General features: G+C 42.3%; 2 protein-coding genes and 1 long non-coding RNA gene across 7 annotated transcripts in view; 2 read left to right on the forward strand and 1 right to left on the reverse strand.

The window, feature by feature from the left end:
- The window catches only part of SNX31 (sorting nexin 31), an 82,808-nt gene extending 81,434 nt beyond the window's left edge, over positions 1 to 1,374 (forward strand). For both annotated transcript variants that reach the window (XM_061439271.1, XM_061439272.1), the window contains one exon: positions 386 to 1,374. In XM_061439271.1, the coding sequence (XP_061295255.1) occupies positions 386 to 475 (90 nt within the window). In that variant the 3' untranslated portion in view covers positions 476 to 1,374. The remainder of the gene's footprint in view (positions 1 to 385) is intronic.
- On the reverse strand, positions 1,118 to 11,542 carry LOC133260669 (uncharacterized). Its single transcript, XR_009740925.1, has 3 exons — positions 10,133 to 11,542; positions 6,681 to 6,773; positions 1,118 to 3,377 (listed from the first exon to the last, which is right to left on the reverse strand). It is a non-coding gene; the product is annotated as an uncharacterized LOC133260669 (long non-coding RNA).
- A 76-nt stretch (positions 11,543 to 11,618) lies between these two features.
- Positions 11,619 to 27,175, forward strand: part of ANKRD46 (ankyrin repeat domain 46) — a 68,003-nt gene continuing 52,446 nt past the window's right edge. For 2 of the 4 annotated variants that reach the window (XM_061439277.1, XM_061439276.1), the window contains exon 1: positions 11,655 to 11,760. The gene's annotated coding sequence lies outside the window, so the exon portion shown is untranslated. Of the gene's footprint in view, positions 11,761 to 27,175 lie in introns of all 4 variants that reach the window. The other 2 variants (XM_061439275.1, XM_061439273.1) reach the window with 2 other exon arrangements.

The following is a 27,175-nucleotide window of genomic DNA, read 5'->3' on the forward strand; positions in this document are numbered from 1 at the left end:
CGGTGCAGGGGCTTCTCAGTGTGGTGGCTTCTCTTGTGGTGGAGCACAGGCTCTAGGCGCCTGGGCCTCAGTAGTTTCAGGGGGCGCCAGCTGGAGAACACACGCTCAGTAATTGTGGTTCAGGAGCTTCGGTGCTCTGGGACACGGTGGAATCTTCCTGGATCAGGGGTCGAAAAGGTATCCGCTGGCCTTGGCAAATGAATTCCTATCCACTCTACCACCAGGGAAATCCAGGGTAAAGCCATTTAAAACAATCATTGCTTAACAGATACAACCTTTCTGTTGCCTTTTTAATATTAATCTTTGGCTTTTTAACTATTATTGTTGTTATGGAAATTACTTCCTCTCATATGTATTTCTGACCTCTCTGTTTACTTTGTAACAGAAAGACCATTCTAGTTTTCTGCCAAGAAAAAGCAAGATTAAGATAGCTGAAGTTGACTGTGGTTTTGGGACCATAAAGGAAGATCTTTGAAGACAAAGTCTAACTTCTTAAAATGGTCTTAAAGGTGATCTTGACCATGAAAGGGCTTGGAAGTTGAAAGTGGGCTTCCTACCACCAATGGAAGAAATGTGAGCCTTCCCATTTTTTTCCTGGATGGACCATATTCATCAAGACTACTTCAAAACTCTGTTTGTCTCAAGATTAAAAGAAAATGCAAACCAAAGTCATACAATTTGTTTTTAATGACTTATAAATGACAAATGGCAAATCTGAATCAATTAGTACAAACCTCCTTCTTTTTTCTTCCCCTAAAATATATGTTGTCCTGGCTTCATGAAGCCTTTTATATGTTCTGATATTGCGTGAATGAAAGACCTAATCTAAAACACTACAAATGCATTTGGGGTTAAGATCTGAAGACATGACTCATCAGCTGTGGCTCTAAGAAATGGAATCATTGAAAAAGAAATCTGGACTTCACTGATCCGTCCAAAGCATCAGAACAAGGAGGTGATGAAACACCAATTTGTTTTCTTATGTAACTCTGAGCCTACCAATATGGATGTACTCAAAGTAATAGGCTGCCCCGTGCTCTGTTTCTCCACAGTTGTAGGTACATTCTGTCCTTAGTATACTGAGTTCAGTTCAACAATCATGATGCTATTTTGGATATTTTTATTTTGGAAACCAAAGGGACCCTTCACTCAATATCAAATATCTTAGCTTTAAAACGATGTATACTTTTTCACTAGATTTTTCCTTATCCAGTTTCAGTTCATTGTGATAACTAATAGAATTATACACAGAATTAATATTGCAATAAGGGATAGGGACAGAGGAATCAATGTAATCAATAAAGTGTGATATTCTAATGTTCTTTTCTAACTGTGTTGTGTAACTAATTATATAATAAATAGGAATATATTCTAGTGAGTGTACGATTTATTGGTGAAAAAACTCTGTGAATGATTTTTTGAAGTGTAGAATCTATTAAAGCCCTATTATATTTATAAAGCACTGTCTCTAACCATAATTCCTAGGGCCATGAAGTTTCATTTTTACATTTTAGGTGATGGTGGGACATTTTTGCAAGGTGGAATCATCCCAGATCACCCATGGTGAGTGTATTAATGGGCTAAGATACATTTTCCAATTAAAACAGAAGCTTATTCTCTATTTTGCCAATTTAAGAATAGTCAAAAGTCTATTTCTTTTTAATAGCAAATGCCTACACTGTGTAAGCATTTATTGAAGACCTTAGAAATGCAAAGAGAATTTGTATTTGGAGTGAGAAAATGTATATATTAGATGGAACCATATTTAACTGCTGTTGTAGATCAAAAATAGTTGAATGTTAACCCTTTAATGATACATAGTTGCAAATAATCCAAGACAGCATGGGAGTAGGTGTCCAATGTGTAGTGTGGTCCTGTGTGTCATAGGAAGTTGCGGGGGGTGGTCAAGAAGGCCTGAGGTGAAGAGGGACTTTGAAGAAAGCAGAGTCAAGCAGAGGCAGAGATAGGGGCACGCAGGTAGAAAGAAGCATCGACTCTGGTGGGAGAGCAAGTGCAGTGTCCAGGGAAGGATAAGCAACCCTGCTCTGCGCTAGCGAAGTCTGAGGTTAAGGGAGTGGTTAGGAGATAAGAGGGACCAGCACCTATGCCTACAGGACTGCAGCATCCCTTAGTATAAGTAGAGCAATTTACCCCTGTTTGATGATGGCAAAAACAGAAGCATTGAATTTAAGTTTTTTTCCACCAAGACATTGAGATCACCATCAATATCAAAATAGGAGAAGAAAAATACAAGTGATGAAGTGCATTCCATAGTACATACTGTGAAGAATAAATGAACTGAGACAGTGGGAAACAAACTTCCTCAGCAGTTATGCAAGATAAGAAGGAGCTATTAATTAATTAGCTCCTATGGGGGTTACTGGGCCTTCCTTTATCTGGAAGGAATTGGGGGTTTGAATCACTTCTGGATCAAAGCTACTTCATTATTGGGTTAAAAAGCCTGACTTCCAACTGCCAGAGTGACCTTCCCAGCTGCAGGCTCCGAGAGAAGATGGCCAGTGAGACCCCATCACTGCTTGGGGTGAGGTCTTCACCCTCCAGGTGTGATGCTGAGGTAGGACCTTCCCAACAGCACAGCCATCCGCTCCAGCAAGACATCCGAAGACATCCTTCGGGGCGTGAGTAATGCAGGTAGGCAATTGCAAAATTCATTCAAGTAACTCCTAAGGGGTGTGGTGTGGCTTTGGAAATCAGCATATGCTTTAATCTATGGGTTAACAGTCATCAACATCACTTCTCTCCATGTCGAGACATACATATATGTTTCTACTGCTATTCATAGTCCTAAAATAACTGGCACTTTGCCCACAGGCAAACACACTTGAGTCTGAAATTTTCACAAAAATAATTATGGGGGAAAAGGTCAGAGCTGATTCAGTGGTGGTTGGGCCCTGAAATCTGAGCCCCGTTGGGACCCATGGAGGGAAGCATGTGTGGGCTTTGTCTGAAGAGCTGATGGACTCGCCAAAGCCACTGATGAGTGTCCGGCTTGCACACATCCCCATGTGGACAATTGGGAAGCAAATTTTGTGTGAAACATGTAGATAAAAAATTACCTTAAGTTCCCCCTCAGGGTGAATTTAAGAAGAGCTGAGGGATCTTAATTTGTGGAAAACCAAATAGGTTACAAGCCTCAGTGGGGAAATAATGGCCAAAATGATCCTAAAAGGCAGAACGAAAGCAAAGCACGCCGCGGCAGCAACGACGTCTCCAGATGATTTCTGGTCCTCTCTCCTCCTGCCGTGGGTGGACGGTGGTCCACCAGGCAGGCTGAGGGAGGGGCCCGTGTGGGCTCAGGTAGGAGATGGAGTAGAAAGCGCTTCTCTCCTTCATGAGGAAGCTCTTGACCCTGCCATCTGTGATCCCAGGAAAAAAGTCAAGAGAAAGTTATGAACTTTTTTCTGGCTCAAAATAAGACACCACCCCACCCCAAATAAGACATGCTGAATTAACTTACAAAAAGTATGGCTAACTAATAATCCCTCATAAGATGGCTTGAAAAGAAAGTGAAAGTTGCTCAGTCGTGTCCAACTCTTTGTGACCCTGTTATATAGTCCATTGAATTCTCCAGGCCAGAATAGTGGAGTGGGCAGCCTTTCCATTCTCCAGGGGATCTTCAAACCCAGGGATGGAACCCAGGTCTCCCACATTGCAGGTGGATTCTTTACCAGCTGAGCCACAGGGGAAGGCCAAGAATACTGGAGTGTGTAGCCTATCCCTTCTCCAGAGGATTTTCCTGACCCAGGAATTGAACCGGGGTTTCCTGCATTGCAGGCGGATTCTTTACCAACTGAGCTACAAGGGAAGCCATAAGACAGCTTAAGCCTTATAATTGTACTTCCCTCTGCCACCGTATTCACCTATAATTGTTCTGATAAGTTGCTTTGTAATATCTATTTGTTACTATTTTTAAAGAACAAGTCATTTGTATAATAATTTCCCAGATAAAAAAAATTAGTTAGAGCCATAGAAAAAAAATACAAAGTGGGCTTGGTTCTTTGGTCTAGCCCTAGCCCATGTACTTTCCTGTAGGGCAGAGCCTTTGGCTAACCATATGGGCTTTGCTTGTGTAATATCTTGGAAGAGATGAGATGTTCAGTTGATTTAAAGGCACTGACCCTAGTGATTTTGCACTGCTCCTGCACCGAATGTGGTTTCTCTCCCGGAAATGTGGGAACACAGAGTTGGCTGTACTTCCTAATGGGTTTTCCATCTGTCCACAAGAGCACATATTTGATGGGGTCTGCGGTACAGCAGTTGTTTGGGGTGGAGGCGCTCAGAGCAGCAGGCTGAAAAGTGTGAGTTGGCTTTGCTCTGCACATGTGTGCTTTTGTTTGCACTAGAAACTGGTCCCTGCAGAATTTCTGAAGAGCTCCAGTCCTTTGGAATGGGGTCTGGTGAGCAGAGGAAGAGACAATGGAAATCTACTGCCCCTGGATCCTAATCATGAGAAGGTCACAACAAAGATGATGAGCGAGACAAGCGACACGGCAGTTATTAAACATACAGGTTGCAAAAGCCAACAAACTTGAAGATGTATTCTGTTCAAAAATCAATTAATCGCAGAGTTGATTCATGGATTTTGGTTCACACAAGCTGGTGGAGCTTCATGCTTTCCAGGAGCACTAGGCCAACAAGTACACCTCTTTACGCTCAGAGAGAAAGCACATAGACTCCCATCACTCGTATAGCACCACGTTAAGGAAGAAAACAGGAAGACTGTACATAAGAGTTTATTTTTACGTGTTGACTGAACACGTACCACAATGGTTAAACCTAAAATGTTTACTTGTAACTGAATTTATATCCATCATGTATCTAAGTATTAGTTGAAAGTGAAAGTCGCTCAGTCATGTCCGACTCTTTGTGACCCCATGGACTAGTCCATGGAATTCTCCAGGCCAGAATACTGGAATGGGTAGCTTTTCCCTTCTCCAGGGAAATCTTCCCAACCCAGGGATAGAACCCAGGTCTCCTGCATTTCAGGCAGACTCTTTACCAGCTGAGCCACAAGCGAAGCCCAAGAATACTGAAGTGGGTATCCCTTCTCCAGGGGATCTTCCCGACCCAGGAATCCAACTGGGGTCTCCTGCACTGCAAGTGGATTCTTTACCAACTGAGCTGTCAGGGAAACCCAAGTATTAGTTCAGTTCAGTTCAGTCGCTCAGTCGTGTCTGACTGTTTGCAACCCCATGAATCGCAGCACACCAGGCCTCCCTGTCCATCACCAACTCCCGGAGTTCACTCAAACTCACGTCCATTGAGTTGGTGATGCCATCCAGCCATCTCATCCTCTGTCGTCCCCTTCTCCTCCTGCCCCAAATCCCTCCCAGCATCAGGGTCTTTTCCAATGAGTCAGCTCTTCGCATGAGGTGGCCAAAGTATTGGAGTTTCAGCTTTAGCATCCCTTCCAAACAACACCCAGGACTGATCTCGTTTAGAATGGACTGGTTGGATCTCCTTGCAGTCCAAGGGACTCTCAAGAGTCTTCTCCAACACCACAGTTCAAAAGCATCAATTCTTTGGCACTCAGCTTTCTTCACAGTCCAACTCTCACATCCATACCTGACCACTGGAAAAACCATAGCCTTGACAAGATGGACCTTTGTTGGCAAAGTAATGTCTCTGCTTTTCAATATGCTATCTAGGTTGGTCATAACTTTCCTTCCAAGGAGTAAGCGTCTTTTAATTTCATGGCTGCAATCACTATCTGCAGTGATTTTGGAGCCCCCAAAAATAAAGTCTGACACTGTTTCCACTTTTCCCCATCTATTTCCCATGAAGTGATGGGACCAGATGCCATGATTAGTTTTCTGAATGTTGAGCTTTAAGCCAACTTTTTCATTCTCCTCTTTCACTTTCATCAAGAGGCTTTTGAGTTCCTCTTCACTTTCTGCCAAAAGGGTGGTGTCATCTGCATATCTGAGGTTATTGGTATTTCTCCCGGCAATCTTGATTCCAGCTTGTGCTTCATCCAGCCCAGCGTTTCTAATGATGTACTCTGCATAGAAGTTAAATAAGCAGGGTGACAATATACAGCCTTGATGTACTCCTTTTCCTATTTGGAACCAGTCTGTTGTTCCATGTCCAGTTCTAACTGTTGCTTCCTGACCTGCATACAGGTTTCTCAAGAGGCAGGTCAGGTGGTCTGGTATTCCCATCACTTTGGAGAGTATGTATTGATGTTTTCTGCGATAAACAACAGTGTTCTTTGGGCAAGTTCTCACATAATCCTACACCCCAAATAAGATGATCCATCACATGCCTAATAGCTCATATCTCATTACTTAATGATTTTGAGATCTGGTGGTCACAGGCATAACTTCTTATCAAAGAGCCCCAGTAACCCAGGTGCCCAGAGACAGTCTGGGCAAGATAGAGTGATTTAGGCCTAGTGTTGGTACACAGGCTACTCAGAGACCTTTAACCTAGGAAAGGAACTCAGAAGTGATGAGTTGAATTTTTTCTCCTATTTTCTTGAAATCCTTTGCAGTGTTTAACTACCACAAAAGATGAGAGATATGAGAGTGGAGTAGAAGATGACCCCTCTGACCTGAATTCTGAGCTTGCCTCTGCTTCCAGGTAGTAATGTGAGTATAGGCGATTTACCTATATGGCCCTTAGTTTTTTCATCTGTAAAATTGGTTATAAGAACTTACATGTGTGCTGGTTAAGGTGGGAGCTGAACCAAGTGTCCCGGTTCCTATGTGGTTCCAGTTTAAAATTAGCACAGAGAAGACTTTCCAGGAGACCTGGGAGACAGAGCAAGGCAGTGGCCGTTACCTTCTGACAATCAGATACAGTGACATGGAAAGGGTAGTTTCTAGAAGTTTCTGTCCCTCTCCACTCTGTACCAGCTCTTCTTCTTGACCGACAGAGCCCAGGCCCACCACCAATTGCTTGGTGGGGGGCTCACAAAATAGTAGCTGGCTTCACAGAAACAGCAAGTCCCAAAGACCCCCTTCATGGGCCCACTTGCAGCAGGCTTCAAGCCTTACTTGGCTTCTAGAATTCTCAGAGAAACTAGTTTGTGACCTTTAATCTTAGCCTCCAACACCTCCTTCCAGACCTTCACTTCCTGGACTCCTGCCCCAACTGTGTGAGACAGAATGCCTGTAATAAATCCATTATCCCCTCACACAGCCATTCTGCCTCTCTGACCAAACCCACATCTCCCCAGTCACATTTAAAGGCTTGCAAAGCAATGCATTTGCTTAAATCTCTGCAAAAGGTATTCCCTGGCTAACAATCGGTTACTTTACTTTTGGAAGAGAAAGATAATTGGGGTTAGGCACTATATACATTCCCATCACATATATTATTCAATCTAATGTACATGTGAAAACCTGTGTGGTTCTGCCACATGCAGGTTAAGTGCAAAGAAAAATAACAAATTGAGTTTTCAACAAGCAGCCAAGCTCTTTTCTTCTTCCCAGGGGTGTAGCTGTTGTTGTCTTAGTAACTCCGGAAATTCAAGGAGACCTAAGATGTTTACTTTTCAATTAACAAAAGAAGAGAGATCCCTTTTCGAAAGATTTGCTTGCTGCTTCATTTCTAATTGTGTTGGCTGCTGAAGGAAACTCTCTTCCTAGGTTTCAATTTTTTCCCTTAATTTTGTAAATATAATGCCTGGCACACATACGCTATTTATTTCTTTTTCCAGTGGTTTAAATGTGTAAACTGTTGGAGAACTGAAATGAACAGAACTCTGGTGTAGATAAATATACGGTATTTAAGTCTAATTCTGTGACTTGCTCTCTCAACGATTATGCCTTGAGAACTCTCAGTGTTAAAATAGCCGAGTCTCGTTAGCCTGGGTGAGAGACTGGAGACAGGGGAAGTCACGCTTTCTGGGAGCATGTCTCCCCCTTATGGTCATTCATTAGTACTACAAAAAACTGGAACACCTGGGAAAAGAACTCAAAACCAAGAAACACCTTTTCCTTTGTAGACATGGTGTGTTTTTGAAACACCTGTCCGTTCCAACACATCTTTTTTCTACAGAGACAACTGGTTACTGGATGGTTTCTGGATCACTTGAGGGTCTTCTGATAAGCATTCTGTCACAAAGTGGTCTTTTCTTAAAAAAATTTGAGATATAGTTGATGTACAATATTATGTAAGCTACAGATGTACAACATAGCGATCCACAAATTTTAAAGGTTTGTACTACATTTATATGGTAAATGTCATTTATAAAATATTGGCCATATACTCTGTATTGTACAATATAAACTTGTAGTTTATTTAACAATGTTTTTGAAAGCTTTTTCTGCATTTTCTAAGACTGAAGAGGAATGTATAATCAAGATGGCCAAAACCCTTCTTTTCTTTAAAAAGAAGAAAACCTCTTAAGAGAAAATCCTACCCCAAGCAAATATTTTTTGTCATTTTTTTTTATTCTTACTCCTGTGGTTGTATCTAACAAAGTGGGTTCTCAGCCCTGTCTGCACATTAGTATTCTCTTTAAAAACTATGGATATTGGGCCATACTTCCAAATAATTCTGACTCGGTCTTGGCCAGGGTGTTGGTATTTTTAAGGCCCTGCAGTGATTGCAACGTGCTGCCAGGGCTAAGACCTGTGATGTGTCACTCACTGTGGTGGTGCTAAGGATTTGATGGCAGGGACACAACTCAGTCACCCTGACATCCCCATTCCCAGGCCACACATACTGCTGCCTCTGTCTGAATCACTCCCCTTGTTCACTGTATAATTAATTCCTCCTCCTCTGCATCTCAGTTAGATATCACTTATTCAAAAGCATTGCTGCTCTTCCATCTAAATTAGGTCCGGAACTGTTTGCCCTCATACAGCATCTCCCTTCTTTTCCTTCGTTAACACTTACCCTAGTTATAATTATAGGTATTCCTCTTGTTGGAACTCTCACAATCAGAACTCAGGACCAAACAGATTTTGCTAATGAGGAAGAAAAGATAGATTTCCCTGAAGGAAATGGAGTTTAAGCATCAGGGCCGTTGTGTGGGCTGAATAACATTTCCTCCAAAGGTGTCCCTGTCCTAATCCCCAGAATCCGTGACTATGTTAACTTGTGCAGTAAAAAAGAACTTTTCAGATGGGACTAAAATTAAAGATCTTGAAATGGAGGGACTGTTCTGGATTATTCAGATGTACCCAACATGATCCAGAGTCCTTATAAACAGGCAGGAGGGTCAAAGTTAGAGAGGATACACAGTTGGCAGCAGAAGTCAGAGAGAAGAAAAGATGCTACACTGCTGATTTGGAACATGGAAGAGGCCATGAGCCAAGGACTTGAGTGACCTCTAGAAGCTGGAGAAACAAGGAAATGGGTTCTCAGATCCTCCAGGAGGAATACTGTACTTCTCACACTTAGCAGTCGCTACACTTTTTCAGATCAAACAAAAGCAGATCATGAAGATGGAAAGATTCATTTGAACAGAAGTAATGACTAAGGTCTTGGATTGTTTGTTAACCAATTAATAAAAAAGAGGAAATTGTAAGAACATACTGGAGAAATTCTTTGCTGATTTGACACAATTTACTGGCATCAATGAAGACATTATAAACTCAGCACACAACCTCAAGGAGAATATCAATGACAAATTGGTTAATAAATGTCATCAATTCAAAGAATATTTAATATTTATGATAGTCACTGCACAAGAAAATGTGAAATGTCTGAAGTCTTATTCTTATGTGAAAGAGATTTGATAGAGTCTTTCTCAAATTTGACAAAAATCCCAAACATTTACATGACATTTCCAGGAACACACTGTTAGTAATGTCCAAGGAATGGATGGACATGAGACCCCCTAGAGGGAAAAGGTGGATTGGCTGAGTGAGTATGCTAAAATTCAGGGGAGAGAGGATCTCTGTGCAGAGTAAGTCTTCTTGGCCACAGGACTGGAGTTGTTGGTAAACTCAGGGAAAAAAGTTGCAGTAAATGTACTTCTCACCACCCACTATCTTTATAGTTTTGGCTAGGCACATGTTGCATTTCGTCTAGGAATTTTAAAAAGTGGGGTGTAAGTAGTCAAACCCTTTTTGAAAAAACTTAGGTTCATATTTGAAAATTAGAGCAGCCAGTTGCTATTACTAATATATCAATTTGGGTTACAGAGAAGACTTACCTGAAGGCCAGCAACTATTAATTGATGCCTACAGCTCTTGGTAGATCATAGCACCCGGTTCCATCGCTTCATGGCAAATAGATGGGGAAAAAGTGGAAACAGTGGCAGATTTTATTTTCTTGAGCTCCCTAATCACTGCAGATGGTGACTGCAGCCATGAAGTTAAAAGACGCTTGCTTCTTGGAAGGAAAACTATGACAAATCTAGACAGTGTATTAAAAAACAGAGACATCACTTTGCTGACAAAGGTCCCTATAGTGAAAGCTATGTTTTTTCTAGTTGTCATGAACAGATGTGAGAGTTGGAACATTAAGAAGGCTGCTGCTGCTGCTGCTAAGTCGCTTCAGTCATGTCCAACTCTGTGCGACCCCATAGACGGCAGCCCACCAGGCTCCCCCATCCCTGGGATTCTCCAGGCAAGAACACTGGAGTGGGTTGCCATTTCCTTCTCCAATGCGTGAAAGTGAAAAGTGAAAGGGAAGTCGTTCAGTCGTGTCCAACTCTTCACGGCCCCATGGACTGCAGCCTACCAGGCTCCTCCGTCCATGGGATTTTCCAGGCAAGAGTACTGGAGTGGGGTGAGCACCAAGGAATTGATGCTTTCAAGTTGTGGTGCTGGAGAAGACTCTTGAGAGTCCCTTGGACTGCAAGGAGCTCAAACCGGTGCATCCTACAGGAATCAACCCCGAATATTCATCAGAAGAACTGATGCTGAAGCTGAAGCTCTAATACTCTGGCCACCTGATTCAAAGAACGGATTCATTGGAAAAGACCCTGATGCTGGGAAAGATTGAAGCAGGGAGGAGAAGGGAGCAGCAGAGGATGAGATGGTTAGGCAGCATCACCAACTCGAAAGACATGAATTTGAGCCAACTCTATAGTGGAGGAAGTGGAAGATAGTGGAGGACAGAGATGGCACCCCACTCCAGTGCTGTTGCCCGGAAAATCCCATGGATGGAGGAGCCTGGTAGGCTGCAGTCCATGGGGTCGCACAGAGTCGTACACGACTGAGCAACTTCACTTTCACTTTCCACTTTCATGCATTGGAGAAGGAAATGGCAACCCACTCCAGTGTTCTTGCCTGGAGAATCCCATGGACGGAGAAGCCTGGTGGGCTGCAGTCCATGGGGTCGCACAGAGTCGGACACGACTGAAGCGACTTAGCAGCAGTAGCAGCAGCAGAGGAGCTTGGCCTTCTGCAGCGCATGGGGTCACAAGGAGTCCGACTCAACTTAGAGACTGAACAACAACATAGCTCTTGGTAAGACTGTCCTGGTCTGTGAAGCCTTCATTTAGCTGAGGGGTGGGATGTTTGTTTAGAAAAGGCCTTGAGAAGTGCAAAATGCTCCTGGACTCAGATCTATGGAACCTTTCTCAGTTGTCTTCTCTTCTGCCCCGCAGCAGTTTTCTTACTTTGCGTAGTGATTGAGAGCTGGTCGAGCCGCCAGTGCGACTTCCAGCCTCCAGGGGGCGCACCAGCCGCGGCGGAGTGAGGCCTCTCTGGCCAGCTAGGGCCAGCTCGTCTTAGTGGCCAGCCCGTCCCTCCTCTCGGTCCGCTGCCGTCGCCTCTGCCGCGGTCGCCGGGAGGAAGGTGGTGCCGCTGCCACCATTCCTCGACTGACTGGAAGGTACTTGGGTCTCGGCCCGCGGGCAGCCCCGGGATGAAAGCCACTGACACCTCCCCCCGATGGCCCCGAAACACCGGAGGGCCCAGCTTGGGGCCTGGTCTAGGGACCTGAGAGGCTAGGCCGCCCGCGGGGAACCAGACCCGTGGTGACCGGTCTCGGGTCTGTGCTGCCCGGGGGAGCTGGGAGGGCCGGCGCGGGCTTTGGGGGCTGGTTTGAGGGTAACGGCCGCGCGGCGGGCGTGCCGGGGCGGGCGGCCTGGCGGGGCCTCGCGAGGTCGACGGTCCGAGCCGGAGCCCCCACGGCCGGCGTCTCGTCACTCCGCCAGAAAAGGTGCACTGTCTCGGCCTCGGCACGGACAGCATGCGGCCAGTTGCTCGGAACCCGCAGTTCAGGCGTGAAGAGAAGCTGCGGAGATGTGAGCGAACTGTCCCGATATTACATGGCCCCGGGTACCCGGGTTCAAAGACAGGACTGCTCCGTATTAAATGTGCAATGCAGGAGGCAGATCATCTTGCAGTACAGGGCTCTGCCTCGAGAAAATGACATTTATTCTTTAAAACGGCCCACGGTGTTTAGAGTTGGCTACCTAATATAACGAAAGGGGAAAAAAATACGTCATTTAATAGTATCACTTCTCATTCTAAAGAATGGTACCTAGGAGCTTAAAGAGCTCTGCTAGTGGGGCGGGAATTATAGTAAGAGCAGTCTTCAGTGCTCTCCATATGTCATTGTGCTGGATGCTTTAAATCGTATTGTGTCTGTATTTAATCCTTGTAGCAACAGCAGGGGGTACCATTTCCATTTTACAGATAAGGAAACCGAGGCACAGAGTCTAAATTAACTTGTCCAAGGTCAAACAGTTAGTAAAGGATTTAAACCTCATCTCCTTATTACAGTGTCCCTGCTTGTTACCTATACAAACCTATTCCATAAGACTTTTGTTTACTTATCAATTTGACTCGTATTAGGTTGGTACAAGAGTAATTGCGATTTTGGCCCGTGAATTTTCAATCATTGTAACTAGGCGCCAACACATGGTTATTAATCAAAATAGAAACCATTACAATCAACATGTTTTTATCAATGAGAAATAAGTTTGTTTATTCCTATAGTGTAAAAATAACGTACTTTGGGATTCCACAAACTCTTGGGAAGCATTTTCTACCTTCTGCTGGTCGTGGAAGCGTTTGCCTGCAACACGTTGTCAAGATGCTTAAAGAAGGGGTAGTCAGTTGGTGAGAGGTCAGGTGAATATGGCAGATGAGGCAAAACGTAGCCCATTTCGTTCAGCTTTTGAAGTGCTGGTTGTGTGGCGTGCGGTGGGGTGTTGTCATGGAGAATGGGGCCCTTTCTGTTGACCGGTGCCAGCCGCAGGTGTTGCAGGTTTCCGTGCATCTCATCGGTTTGTTGAGCATACTTCTGAAGTGTAATGGTTTCACCGGGATTCAGAAAGCTGTATGAATCAGACGTGCAGCAGAACACCAGACAGTGACTATGACCTTTTTTTGGTGCAAGTTTGGTTTTGGGAAGTGCTTTGGAGCTTCTTCTCAGTCCATCCACAGAGCTGGTTGTCACTGGTTGTTGTACACAGTCGACTTTTCCTTGCATGTCACAGTCCAATGGAGAAATAGTTCATTGTTGTTGAATAAGGGCAAATGACACTTCAGAAGAATGATTTTTTTGATCTGTGGTCAGCTTGTGAGGCACCCACTAACTGAGCTTTTTCACCTTTCCAGTTTGCATCAAATGCCACACAACTGTAAAATGGTCAACGTTGAGTCCTTTGACAACTTCTCGTGTGGTTGTAAGATCAGCTTTGATAATGACTCTCAGTTGGTCTTTGCCCACTTCCGATGGCCAACCAGTATGCTCCTCATCTTCAAGGCTCTCATTTCCTTTGCAGAACTTCTTGAACAACCACTGCACGTTTGTAGTTAGAAGTTCCAGGTCTAAATGCCTTGTTGATGTTGCGACTTGTCTCCCTGCCTCTTTACAACCCATTTTGAACTTGAATAAAAAAAAAAATCGCTCAAATTTGCATATTGTCTAATGTCATTTACATGGTCTAAAATAAATACAAACAACAAGTAATAAGTCATTAGCAAAAAACATAAAGCAATAAGTGCACGTTAAAATGATGTATAACATAACCACATTTATTTAAGAATGTATTCCAGTGTCATATGGCCAATTTCTAGTGTAAAATTGCAATTACTTTCACACCAATCTAATAGCTTGAACTGATTTCCCTGAGGTTTAATTTTCATGGGTAAATGCAAGTATCCTGTATCAACTCCTTTTTAGCTTAAAAGGGAATTTAATTAGAAAAATGTTTGCTTATTAAGGAGTATAGTGATAATAAAGTTAAGCATAGACTAGGGCCCTCACACTCTGATACGTGTGATTTGATTTGAAGTACGGTTGGGTTTATTTGGTTGTTAATGAGCTTCATTACTTTTCATCATTATTTGCATTTTGATAGCATTTTTAGTGAATTCACTTTGGCTTTGCAATATTATGACAGTAATGCTAAAGGGGAATGAAAGATTTGTCCATGTGATGAAGAACCCACCTGTCAGTGCAGGAGACATAAGAGACACGAGTTCAATCCCTGGGTCGGGAAGATCCTCTGGAGTAGGACATGGCAACCCACTCCAGTAATTTTGCCAGAAGAATCCCATGGACAAAGGAGCGTGGCAGGTTCCATAGGGCCCATAGGGTTGCAAAGAGTCAGACATGACTGAAGCAACTTAGCACACAAGTTAATATTTTAGAGGATGTAGGAAAGACATTTGAAAGACTGTAGAAAAGAGGAATTAAGAAATTTGGGGCGTGCTATTTAGAGCAAATTGTATTACTATATGGAAGAGAAAGGCATTTCCAGTTCCTGTAAAGTGGTATTTCCCATTGTGGAGAGAAGTTGGATACTATAGTGTGCTAAATCCCTTAGCCTTATCAGCATTTAAGAGTTTGCATATTCAGCACTCCTGTAGCAAACGTATACGGAGTGCCTCCCAGAGCCAAGCATGGTTCTCATCCCTGGAGATGCAAGAGGAACGAAACAAAACAGAATTTTTGTCCTCCTGGAGCTAACATTCCACTGGGAAAAGGTGGGGATGGGGATGATAAATAAAATACTTTTTTAAAATTAAAAAATTAAAAATTAAAATCTATCCAGTCAGGTGGTAATAATTGCTTAGAAGAAAAATGAAGCAGTGAAGGGGGATAGGGAGATCCAGGGAAGGAGCAGAAGCAGTTTTGAAATAAGGAACAGCTTCATAGAGAAGGCTCCTGAGTACAACCTGAAGGGGTCAGAGACAGCCCTGCAGCTGTGTAGGGGTTGGGTGCACCAGGCAAGGGCCCAGGCCCAGAGGCCGCCAGGCTTTTTGGCCAGCAAGGAGGCCAGTGGGTTTGAGCAGAGGCAGGAAGAGTGAGGAAAGCTCTAGAGCTCATCTGTCCTGGTGAAGACCATGGCGTTTCCCCTGAGTGAGGAGGGAGGTGGTTGAGAGGGGAGTGGGGGGACCTGACTTAACAGGTGTAAAAGATCACTGACTCCTGTATTCAGAATGGACAGTAGGTGCAAGGATGGAAGCAGGGAGCCCAGTTAGGTTGGGTCAGTATTCGAATGAGAGATGAAGGAGTTTAGACCAAGTGGTAGCAATAATGTAGTAAGAAGCTGCTGTTTTCTAGGTATGGCTGACAGGATTTGCTAATGGATTGGGTGTGGAGTATGAGAGTAAAAGAAGGAAGGATGATGCGAGGCCTTTGGCCTAAGCTAGTGGAGGGATAGAGTTGTCCTTACTGACATGGGGAAGACTTGAGGATGAGAGAGATGGGGAGGTTGGTGGAGCAGCAATCAAGAGTTCAGCTTTAGACGAATCAGGTTTGAGATGCCTGTTGAGGTGATGTTGTATCAGACTGGAGTTGAGTGGAAAGGTCCCAACTCAAAATAGAAATTTAGGAATCATTAGCAAATAGGTAGTATTTCACGCCTTGAGATTATACGAGATCTGGTCTAAAGAAGTAAGGATTGAGCTCTGGGATTTTCTTTCCGTGTTCAGAGGTTGGAACCACAGAGGAGACTGAGAAGGAGAAGTCTTTGATTCGACACATTGTAAGATGAGGACTTTGAAATGAATGTTGTACTTAGCAATGTAGCGGTCACTGGTGTTGATGCAAGAGGACTCTAAGAAGAGTGGGAAGAAAATCTGGTGTGGTTTGAAGAGAGAATCAAGGGAAAGGGATTGGAGTCAGCAACTATGGACAGCTTTTTAGAGGAGGTTAGCTGTAAACTCTTATTTGAAAGCACTGCAGTTGCCCTCACAGTAAATAATTTTATTTCTAGCTCCACCTATTTAGCAGTCAGACTTGGATCACTTTATCAATGATTGGTGGAAGTAAAATAACTGTACTACTATACTGAAAATGATAATGTGTTATTAACCTCCAAAACCCATACACAGAAAAGCTTGTCCTTTTTTACATAATTCATTTCAGGGCTCAAAAAAGCCCTTTGGTGGAAGATGTTCCTTTGTCACTTATTTTTGTTCTTACCTCAGATTAAAATTAACTTAGAGGTGCTACAAACTGTGCATTTAAAACAAAATACATACTCAAGAAAGTTGAAAACCAGGATTTATTTTGAAATATGTTGTCTTTTTATCTCAACATGAGTTTAGGTCCTTGTTTCTGCCCTCAGTAAATTAATGCCCAAATATAAAATAATCTACAAGGTATATACTGTATACTAGATTTATACCATCTTTACTGTGGATATAAACTCTTTCCATGGTCTTGTTTTGTGCCTTTTCCATAACAAGTTCAGCTCACAGTTGCATTGTAAAGGTTAAAGGTGCTTAAATAAATTATTTTGAAGTTTAGGATTGTATCTACTGATTGTTTTAATCCATTAGTTTTATCTGGAAGATGATGTGTCCTTCAGTCTGCAGATGGAAATCTTTTTAATTTGAGGGAGGTACTTTCTTAAATTTGTCTTTTGTTGTTTTCTCATTTTTCCCCCTTTGGCAGTTTTTCATGGGTTGGCTCTGTTCTTTAGTTGTCATAATCATTTCACACGTCCTTGTTAACTGTTCTTTTGCAGAGTTTCTTAAGTTAGGCCTTTCCCTCACCGATTTGTTTTTTGTAACATTTGTTATGTTCTTTACTGCTTACAGGGACATCCCTGGTGGCTCAAACAGTAAAGAATCTGCCTGCAATGTGGGAGACCAGGGTTCAGTCCCTGGCTTGGGAAGTTTCCCCTGGAGAAGGGAATGGCAACCCACTCCTATATTCTTGCCTGGAGAATCCCACGGACGGAGGAGCCTGGCAGACTGCAGTCTATGGGGTTGCAAAGAGTCATACACAACTGAGTGACTAACACTTTCTCTGCTTACAATTTGAATTTTAAATTTTCTTTAATGTTTTTATCTAATTCATAGTCTTTTTTATAATCCCAGTTTCCATATGGTACTTTTTTTTCCCCATAACCTGAGTTCTTAATTTTTTTTTTTTTTGGTATATTCCTAAGCCAGACTTTTTCTTTTTTTTTTTTTCATTTCTTGTAAATAATTTTCAATGGTATATTTTTCTATGTAGAACTAATGAACCTCTTCTCTTATGCTGCAGGGTTTTTCATTAACTCTATTCATCCTTTAAAAATGGAAGAACTTTTGAGATTGTCACTATAGAAATATCGTACCAAATTTGTTCCATACCATTCTACTAAAGACTTTTTCTAGATTTCTTACAAGGAAAATTAATGAGAATTATATTTTATAAAGGATTGTATTGTGGTGTTTGAAAAAGATTTACCTATTTAAAATTATTTTCGGTATTATTAGAACTTAAATTTATGGTTTATATCTTTGTAATGAAATCCCATTTTCCAAACCAGCATACAGACATAAGAATGATCAACTTACATCTTATGCATAAAGTATATGTAATATATAAATAAAATCAGTGACAAAGGAATAGCTAATTTCCAAATTAAGTAGATGCTTGTTCCTTTTTCCTTTTTTCCAGCTTCAGTTCAGTTCAGTCACTCAGTCATGCCGACTCTTTGCAGCCCCATGAACCGCAGCACGCCAGGCCTCCCTGTCCATCACCAACTCCTGGAGTCTACCCAAACCCATGTCCATCGAGTTGGTGATGCCATCCAGCCATCTCATCCTCTATCATCCTCTTCTCCTCCTGCCCTCAATCTTTCCCAGCATCAGGGTCTTTTCAAATGAGTCAGCTCTTCACATCAGGTGGCCAAAGTATTGGAGTTTCAGCTTCAACATCAGTCCTTCCAATGAACACCCAGGACTGATCTCCTTTAGGATGGACTGGTTGGACCTCCTTGTAGTCCAAGGGACTCTCAAGAGTCTTCTCCAACAACACAGTTCAAAAGCATCAATTCTTCAGTGCTCAACTTTCTTTATGGTCCAACTCTCACATCCGTACATGACCACTGGAAAAACCATAGCCTTGACTAGACAGACCTTTGTTGACGAAATAATGTCTCTGCTTTTGAATATGCTGTCTAGGTTGGTCATAACTTTCCTTCCAAGGAGTAAGCGTCTTTTAATTTCATGGCTGCAGTCACCATCTGCAGTGATTTTGGAGCCCCAAAAATGAAGTCTGACACTGTTTCCCCATCTATTTGCCATTAAGTGATGGGCCCAGACGCCATGATCTTTGTTTTCTGAATGTTGAGCTTTAAACCAACTTTTTCACTCTCCTCTTTCACTTTCATCAAGAGGCTCTTGAGTTCTTCTTCACCTTGTGCCATAAGGGTGGTGTCATCTGCATATCTGAGATTATTGATATTTCTCCTGGCAATCTTGATTCCAGCTTGTGCTTCATCCAGCCCAGCATTTCTCATGATGTACTCTACATATAAGTTAAATAAGCAGGGTGACAATATACAGCCTTGACGTACTCCTTTTCCTATTTGGAACCAGTCTGTTGTTCTATGTCCAGTTCTAACTGTTGCTTCCTGACCTGCATACAGGTTTCTCAAGAGGCAGGTCAGGTGGTCTGGTATTCCCATCTCTTTCAGAATTTTCCACAGTTTATTGTGATCCACACAGTCAAAGGCTTTGGCATAGTCAGTAAAGCAGAAATAGATGTTTTTCTGGAACTCTCTTGCTTTTTCCAAGATCCATCGGACGTTGGCAATTTGATCTCTGGTTCCTCTGCCTTCTCTAAAACCAGCTTGAACATCAGGAAGTTCACGGTTCACGTATTGCTGAAGCCTGGCTTGGAGAATTTTGAGCATTATTTTACTGGCATGTGAGATGAGTGCAATTGTGTGGTACTTTGAGCATTCTTTGGCATTGCCTTTCTTTGGGATTGGAATGAAAACTGACCTTTTCCAGTCCTGTGGCCACTGCTGAGCTTTCCAAATGTGCTGGCTTATTGAGTGCAGCACTTTCACAGTGTCATCTTTCAGGATCTTTCCAGATTCATTGAAATATTATTGACAAATAAAAATTGTACATAATGTTTATGCAGTCTGATTTTTTAAAAGGCATACAGTGTGATGATTTAATATTTTCATAAATTTGAAATGATTGCCCCCAGGCAAGTTACAATTAATACATCCATCACCTCACATAAGTACCTTTGTGTGCATATGTAATGAGAACACAAGATCTGCTCAGCAAATTTCAAGTACACAATACATACTATTACCTGTAATCAACCTGCTGAACATTAGCTCCATGTCATGAGTGATAGTTTGTACCCTTTGACCAACGCCTTCCCATTTCCCTGTCCCTCAGCCCCTGGCAACTACCCTTCTGGTCTCTGGTTCTGTGAGTTTGACTTTTTAGATTCCATATCACATGTAAGTGAGATCATTCCATATTTGTCTTTCTGTGTCTAACTTCTCTTTGCGTGGTATCATCCAGGTTCATTCGTGTTGTCACAAACGGCAGAATTTCCTCCTTTTTATGGCTGAATAATGTTCGTCGTGTATATTCAGCATCTTTCTTATCCACTCTAATCCACTCACTCAACCTCAGCATCAGTGGACGCTTAGGTTGTTTCCATACCTTGGTTATTGTGAATAATGCTGCAGTGAACATGCAGGTGTCTCTTGGAGATAAGATTTCACTTCCTTTGTTTATATACCCAGAATTCTAGAACTTGAAGAAGTGTAGAACTTGAAGAAGAACCTGTTAGTGCTGTTCAGTTTTTCTAGACCTCTTTGTTCACTGCAGTATTTATAAACCTTATATAATTTAACTTTTGATTTGCCAGTAGTTATTAGAGAAACAAAACAATTCTAGACTAAACTATGTTCAATAAAGATAGGCATACACCCATCTGATTAAAAAAAGTTTGATGATTTTTTTGTTCCCAGCTCTTGGTCACGTGGCCATAAACACACATATGCCAAAGTAATACTGATGCTTCTGTGTATTCACGGAACTATCCAATAAGTAGGAGTACTTTTGACAGATTTATCCAATTGAATACAATCAATTAAAAGATATGTGCACATTGTTATTTAGGGATGGTGCCAAGTCATATAGAAGCAAATGCAAGAACACACATGGTTTATTTAGCTATTTTTTCGACATTGGTTCTTCATGAAATTCCTCTGTTGTATTTTACTTAAAGTCTTACTTGTGGTATGCAGGATCTTTAGTTGTGACGTGTAAGATCTAGCTCCCCAAGCAGGGATCGCACCTAGGCCTCCTGCATCGGGGGCACAGAGGCCTAACCTCTGGACCACTTGGGAAGTCTCTGTTTTACTTTTTAACCTAAGTATATTAAAACTAGCTAAGAAACCTGTATTTTCTCTTATGGTGTCTTTTTTTCTTTAGTCTAAGTTAAAATTTTTTTAATGTCCTGGGTGTGGCATTGTCAGAACGGTTTAGGCATTCTAACTTTGGTGGCATTTTAGCCCGAATATGTCTTTTTCCAAGAGCCAGATGGCACTGATTCTTTCATTTAAATCTCTTTCTGCCGCTTCCCCATTTGGGGCTGTGTTTGCCTCTTGGTTGTTTTTCTTAAAAATAGAACAAAAACTGGTATTGTCTGTGTTTTCCCCACAGTGAGCTTATTTTTATCTCATCTATTCAGATGATCTGTTCAACTTGTACTTCAAGTTATCTCCTTGGTGAGCGCTTAGAATTTACCCAGCTTTCAGTCTGCTTCCTGCCTGCTGTGCTATTTATTCCATTTTCAAATGAGATTTCTTAGACCTTAGTTAATTCAGCTTCTTGAAGAGAGTTAGATATCATTGCTCCCACCCTTCATTTGATCTTTGTCTTTCGCTGAAACATGTAACACAAGCAGTATTTTTTCCTTCGTAGAAAGCAGTGGCAGAAGCACACAGCAGTAGGAATCAAGTGGTAATGACTACTTTAGATTCAAGGACAGTGTAAAGGAAGTGTTAGTCACTCAGTTGTGTCTGACTCTTTGTGATCCCCTGGACTGTAGCCTCTGTCCATGGAATTCTCCAGGCAAGAATACTGGAGTGGGTTGCCATTCCCTTCTTCAGGAATCTTCCCAACCCAGGGATTGAACCCCAGTCTCCTGCATTGCAGGTGGATTCTTCTCCCTCTGATCCACCAAGGAAGTAAGACTTTAGGTTCTGTATCATTTAAATATTTGGTTGTAACAGAAAACCTAATTCAGACTGTCAGTAAAAAAAGGAATTTATTGATGCCTGTATTTGAAAAGTCCGTAGTTAGTATGAGCTTCATGTGAGGTTTAATCAAGGTCTGGCTCTGTTTCCCTGTGTGCTTCTCATCTCCAGCACCCCTACCTTTCTCTTTATCTGTTTCTCTCTCTCCCTCTGTCCCTTCTGAAATACATGTCAAAATGACTAAAGCAATTTTAGATATTCTGTTTACACATTATTATCAGAAAAAAAAGAATATATCACTTTATATGGTTTTTCCAGTGGTCATGTATGAATGTGAGAGTTGGACTGTGAAGAAAGCTGAGCACCGAAGAATTGATGCTTTGGAACTGTGGTGTCAGAGAAGACTCTTGAGAGTCCCTTGGACTGCAAGGAGATCCAACCAGTCCATTCTAAAGGAGATCAGTCCTGTGTGTTCATTGGAAGGATTGATGCTAAAGCTGAAACTCCGTACTTTGGCCACCTCATATGAAGGGTTGACTCATTGGAAAAGACCCTGATGCTGGGAGGGATTGGGGGTGGGAAGAGAAGGGGACAACAGAGGATAAGATGGCTGGATGGCATCACTGACTCGATGCACATGAGTTTGAGTAAACTCCGGGAGTTGGTGATGGACAGGGAGGCCTGGTGTGCTACTATTCATGGGGTTGCAAAGAGTCAGACACAAATGAGCGACTGAACTGAACTGAATATATATCACAGTAAGTAAAGGGTCTTATTGGACTGAAGTATGTCTGCTGCTGCTGCTAAGTCACTTCAGTCGTGTCCGACTCTGTGTTACCCCATAGACGGCAGCCCACCAGGCTCCCCCATCCCTGGGATTCTCCAGGCAAGAACACTGGAATGGGTTGCCATTTCCTTCTCCAACGCATGAAAGTGAAAAGTGAAAGTGAAGTCGCTCAGTCATGTCCGACTCTTAGTGACCCCATGGACTGCAGCCTACCAGGCTCCCCCGTTCATGGGATTTTCCAGGCAAGAGTACTGGAGTTGGTTGCCATTGCCTTACTTCTAAATAAAACCACTGCATAAGAACCTACTGTAGAGGACAGGGAACTCTACTTAACACTCTGTAATGACCTATATGGGAAAAGAATCTAAAAAAGAGTGGATATATGTATAACTGATTAACTTTGCTGTACAGCAGAAACTAAGATAACATTGTATTAATAAATCAACTGCGCTTCAATAAAAATTAATTAAAAAACAATAAACCACTGCAGCTAGAAGAATGTACTATGTTACATGTTACATGGCTTGGAATTAGAGCTTATTTCCTCAAAACATACTTAGGGACAGCCAGGAGTGATAGTGCTGGTACCATGGGACAGAAAAAGGCATGAATGGTAGGCAGCCAGTTGTGTCCACTGCGGTGGCACTGGGCCTCCAAGGGAATGAAAAGCACAGTTAGTTTTGGCCAGTATGTAAGATCTTCAGCTTTTATAAGACCTGGTTCTGAACTCATTGTCAGGTGGCAAGTCGGAGGCAACCATGTGGAGGAATGAGCATGTGGTAGGAGGAATGGAGAACAAAAACAAACCCTTCTCCCAAAATAAGCTTACAGCAGAGATTCCAAAATGAATGAAAAAGATCCAGTGTCAAGAAAAATCCATCCAGCAATGTTGCATTGGAACACAAACTCAGGCCTAGTGTAAGTAATTTTAGGAAACTATCCAACAAAGTTTTTTTTCCCCTTTTTTTATTGAAGTGTGGTTGCTTTAAATGTTTTAAGGGGTACAGCATAGCAATTCAGTATTTTTACAAAGTATATTCCATTATAGGTTGTTATAATGGCTATAGTTCCCTCTTCATACAGTATATACTTGTTGCTCCAACAAAGACTTTCAATGTCCTATGCTCAAGTAGAGAAAGCACTTGCATTTATTCAAAGTGGTAAATTATGAAACAAAAAGTAACAAGAGCAGATGGAGATGAAGACAAAATTAGAACTCTCAGAAGTGAAAAAGTACAGTAGTTGAGGGTTGTTTTTTTTTTTGGATGTGTGATAAACTTAGACTCAATCCAGCCAGCGATAATAAATCAATTAGAAGATAGTGCTGAGAACTGTACCTAGAAGCTACAGTGTAGAAAAGTTTTTTTTTTTAAGAAAAGCATAAATTGAGTTTCCAACATATATCTAATAGGAAGATATGATTGAAAAGCAGTAGTTGGAAGAGGTAAGTGAGAATTCCCCAGAATTCAAGAGGCTATGGTCCTTAGATTATAAATTATAAAAACTCAGAATTCCAAGCAGGATATATAAATCCTCCTAAATAGATCCCAACGAAACTGTTAACATTAAGGATAAAGTGAAAATTTTTAAACCAAAGAAAAGACTTATGCAACAATTAGAATAAAGCAGATGTCTTCTAGCAATAATAGAGCCAAGAAGCAGTGGAACGATAGCCTCAGAATGCTAAGGGAAAGTAACTGGCAGCTACAGCCTTGTAATCACATGGACTATTATTCAAGAATAAAGTAAAAATAAAGCCACTGTCAGAAGATTGAAAGACTGTACTGCTTACAGATCCTCACTAAAAGAATTGAAGGATGAACTTCAACCAGAAGAGTGAGGCATGGAATTTTTTTTAAAAAGAGTGGTCTGATTGATAAAATGTTGATAATTTAGTTAACCATTCTTTAAAAAAATTTTTTTAAAGATAAAATCTATAGACAACAATCATGAAATGGAATGGTCTTGAGACCTTAGTCACTGACCACTCTTTCCCCTGTTGGTCACAAATGGCCTGGTAGGTCTTTGGGCAGTCTATAAAAATAGTTCCACAGGAAAGTGATACAGAGTTTTGCCAGCCTCTATTCCTGTTTCTGAAAGATACCATAGACTCTGAGTACACAGATGTAAACTGAGCCAACTCACAGATCTGCCATTTTACTAGGAGAGGCTGCATGGGGGCCAGGTCTCAGGCAGAAAGGGGATTGCTATGATTCATTGTCCATTTGGAATTACTGTCCCACTAAAGAAGCTACCAGGACTGCTGACTCCATCCTGCTTTATAGTATTGGCATTTCCTACTTCTTGCCCCACATCTTAGATTCCTAAGTGGCAGCACAAAGAAAGCTCCAGCTGAAAAATAAAACTTCTGCTTGAAATCCTATACTTATTTTTATCCTCCTAACCGGGGTTAAAAAAAAAAAAAGTGGGCAAAAATCCATATTTCTCTTTGTTGAACCTAGAGCCATTTCTAAGCATGTAATTCACTACTTTCTTTGGGTATCAAAGATGCTTCCCCAAAATAGGTTACCCACAGTCCAAAGGAGAGACAGCAGGAAAGGAATCAAAGGCTCCCTTTAAAGCCTTACACACTCAACTCTCAGTTACTAAAACTCTGCACTTTCTTCCTACCAAAGATTTCATCCTTAACTGTTTCCAGTGGGCAGAAATACCTGTTACCCCATGTGGTTTCTATGTATAAGCATGCCACTTTTATTTTTTTAATATTTATTGATTTATTGGTTGTACTCTGCAGCATGTAGGATCTTAATTCCCCCACTAGGGATCACACCCACGGCCCCTTCATTCCAAGAGTGGAATCTTAGCCACTAGACCAAAATATAAAAAAAAAAGTCCAAACATGCCATTTTTAAAGATTTGGCTAAGTTAGCCCCTTCAGCCTGTTGTCAGTCATTTTCTTCATGGCGTATGCTTATTTACCAAGGTCCCTAAAGGTTGGAACAAGTAGGGTAAGAGGTAGGTCTAATAATGATATGTGAGGAGTTCCTGAATTTTAAGGGTCTACCTGGGCCATAAGTGTAAACATCCTGGAGCTCTAAATGTGATTTAGACTGGAGTGGTTCACGTGGCCTCACTGTTACCGAAGCACAAGTCTGTGTGCCCAACGCACAGTGAGGCCAGTCAGTACTAAAACAGAGTTTGGAACAGAGAAAGGTTTGTTACAGGTTCATACAAGGAGATGGGTGGCTCGTGCCCTAAGAACTCCAAAGGTACCGAAAGCTTTCAGCAAGCCCCTTTAAAAGCAAAAGGTGACGGATGGGTGTGGTGAGTTGTTGCATACTTCTCAGTGTCAGCTCCTTGGTTCTTAAGGTCTGGTAATAGTCAGGTAATGATGATGCTGTAAATCTCTACTAGATGAATGTTATTCTCTGTCCTGACCAAAAAGGGCAAGATCCCAAAGCACAACTCACCCTCCAAGGTCCCAGTCCTGGCTAAGAGGAGGCGGATCTCAGTTGGCAGCTCCTTCAGGGCCAGGTTCCCACACTCTTCCCAGCTCATCCCTGAGGGAGCCAGGCATCCAACCCAACTGGTCCTCAGTCTCCTCAGGTCGCCCAAACGAGGAGACCAGGCCTCATAGGTCAGGCAGACGGCACTGCTATCAGGTCACAGAGTAGGGATGGGGGAGAGGTTCACTGCTGCTCGAGGCCTGGGCCATGGCTAGTGGGGGGCCTTACTGAGGGCGCTGGAGCCCTCAGAATGTAGTTCCCGGTCTGTTCCCTGGGCCCTCCAGCTCACCTGCAGGCCCAAGCCTGGGTGAGCTGGAGGGTCTCCAGGAGAAGGCTTGAATCTGCCTTGTACTCACTCTACCTGACGACCACCACACCATTGACCCTTGGCTGAATTGCTTCCCTAATGGTCCCTCGTTGACAGTTACTTGTGAGCAGGGTCCACTGTGGTGCTGACCAGTCCTCTCGAGTTGTGTAGACTAGGGAGTGTCCTATTCCACCCTTTGTCACTAGAATGGGTGTTTTATATTAAGGGTGCCACACACACTAGCTTCCATCTAGCACGTAATTCAGAGCATGAATGGGAGCAGGTTATAGAATTGTGAAAACCTGTTACGTTGAAGATGATGTACCTTGTATTTCTACCATAGATCATGAATAAGGCTAGAACCCTAGAGGTGAGGGTTGACATGAAAAGTTACAGCCTCTGGTTCTCAGTATCGTCTATAAGCCTAGGAGCTTGGGTTAGATAATCTGTTAGGTGATCCTAGATCACCCTTCAGCTGTAAAAATTTCATAGAAATACTCCTAAGAACAGTCTTTTGCTTTCAGATCATTTGAGGTGAAGTCTGGTTAAATTTTGTGTCCTATTTAGAAAATAAGGAATAATTTACAAAAGGTTGTAATTCCTATATTTTAAAATAACACTGAATAAATGAATAAGTGAGAAGGTCATTTTTGTAGCACTTTAACAATTCTGTGTATATGAAGTCTGATATCAAAGGTGGGCTTAATGAGGTTTAGATTTAAAAGGCCTGGAATCATATTTATGCTATTTATTTGCCTAGTAAGCTCTTCTCCCCTCTCCTACCCTGGCTGCTTTGCCTGGTTTATGGGATTTTAATTCCTCCACCAGACCAGGGACTGAACCCAGGCCCTTGGCAGTGAAAACACCAAGACCGAACCACTGGACCGCCAGGGAATTCCCCTTCCTTCCTCCCTCCTCCCTTTCCTTTCTTTTCTTCCTTCCCTTTCTTTCTTTTCTTTCTTCTTTGAGGTATAATTGACACACATTATATTAGGTAAGCTTTTCTTTTCGAAGGAAAATTGAAGTTCAGACCAGTTCTGAATAATTTCAAAATTAGTAAGAATGACAAGTGACTGAAATGAGACAAAGGAAAACTTCAGAGGCGCTCGTTTTGGCTTTATACCAGTACTGCTGCTGCTACTGCTGCTAAGTTGCTTCAGTCGTGTCCGACTCTGTGCGACCCCATAGACGGCAGCCCACCAGGCTCCTCCGTCCCTGGGATTCTCCGGGCAGGAACACTGGAGCGGGTTGCCATTTCCTTCTCCAAT

This window comes from Bos javanicus, chromosome 14 (assembly GCF_032452875.1).
Source record: "Bos javanicus breed banteng chromosome 14, ARS-OSU_banteng_1.0, whole genome shotgun sequence".
NCBI classification, from domain to species: Eukaryota; Metazoa; Chordata; class Mammalia; order Artiodactyla; family Bovidae; genus Bos; species Bos javanicus.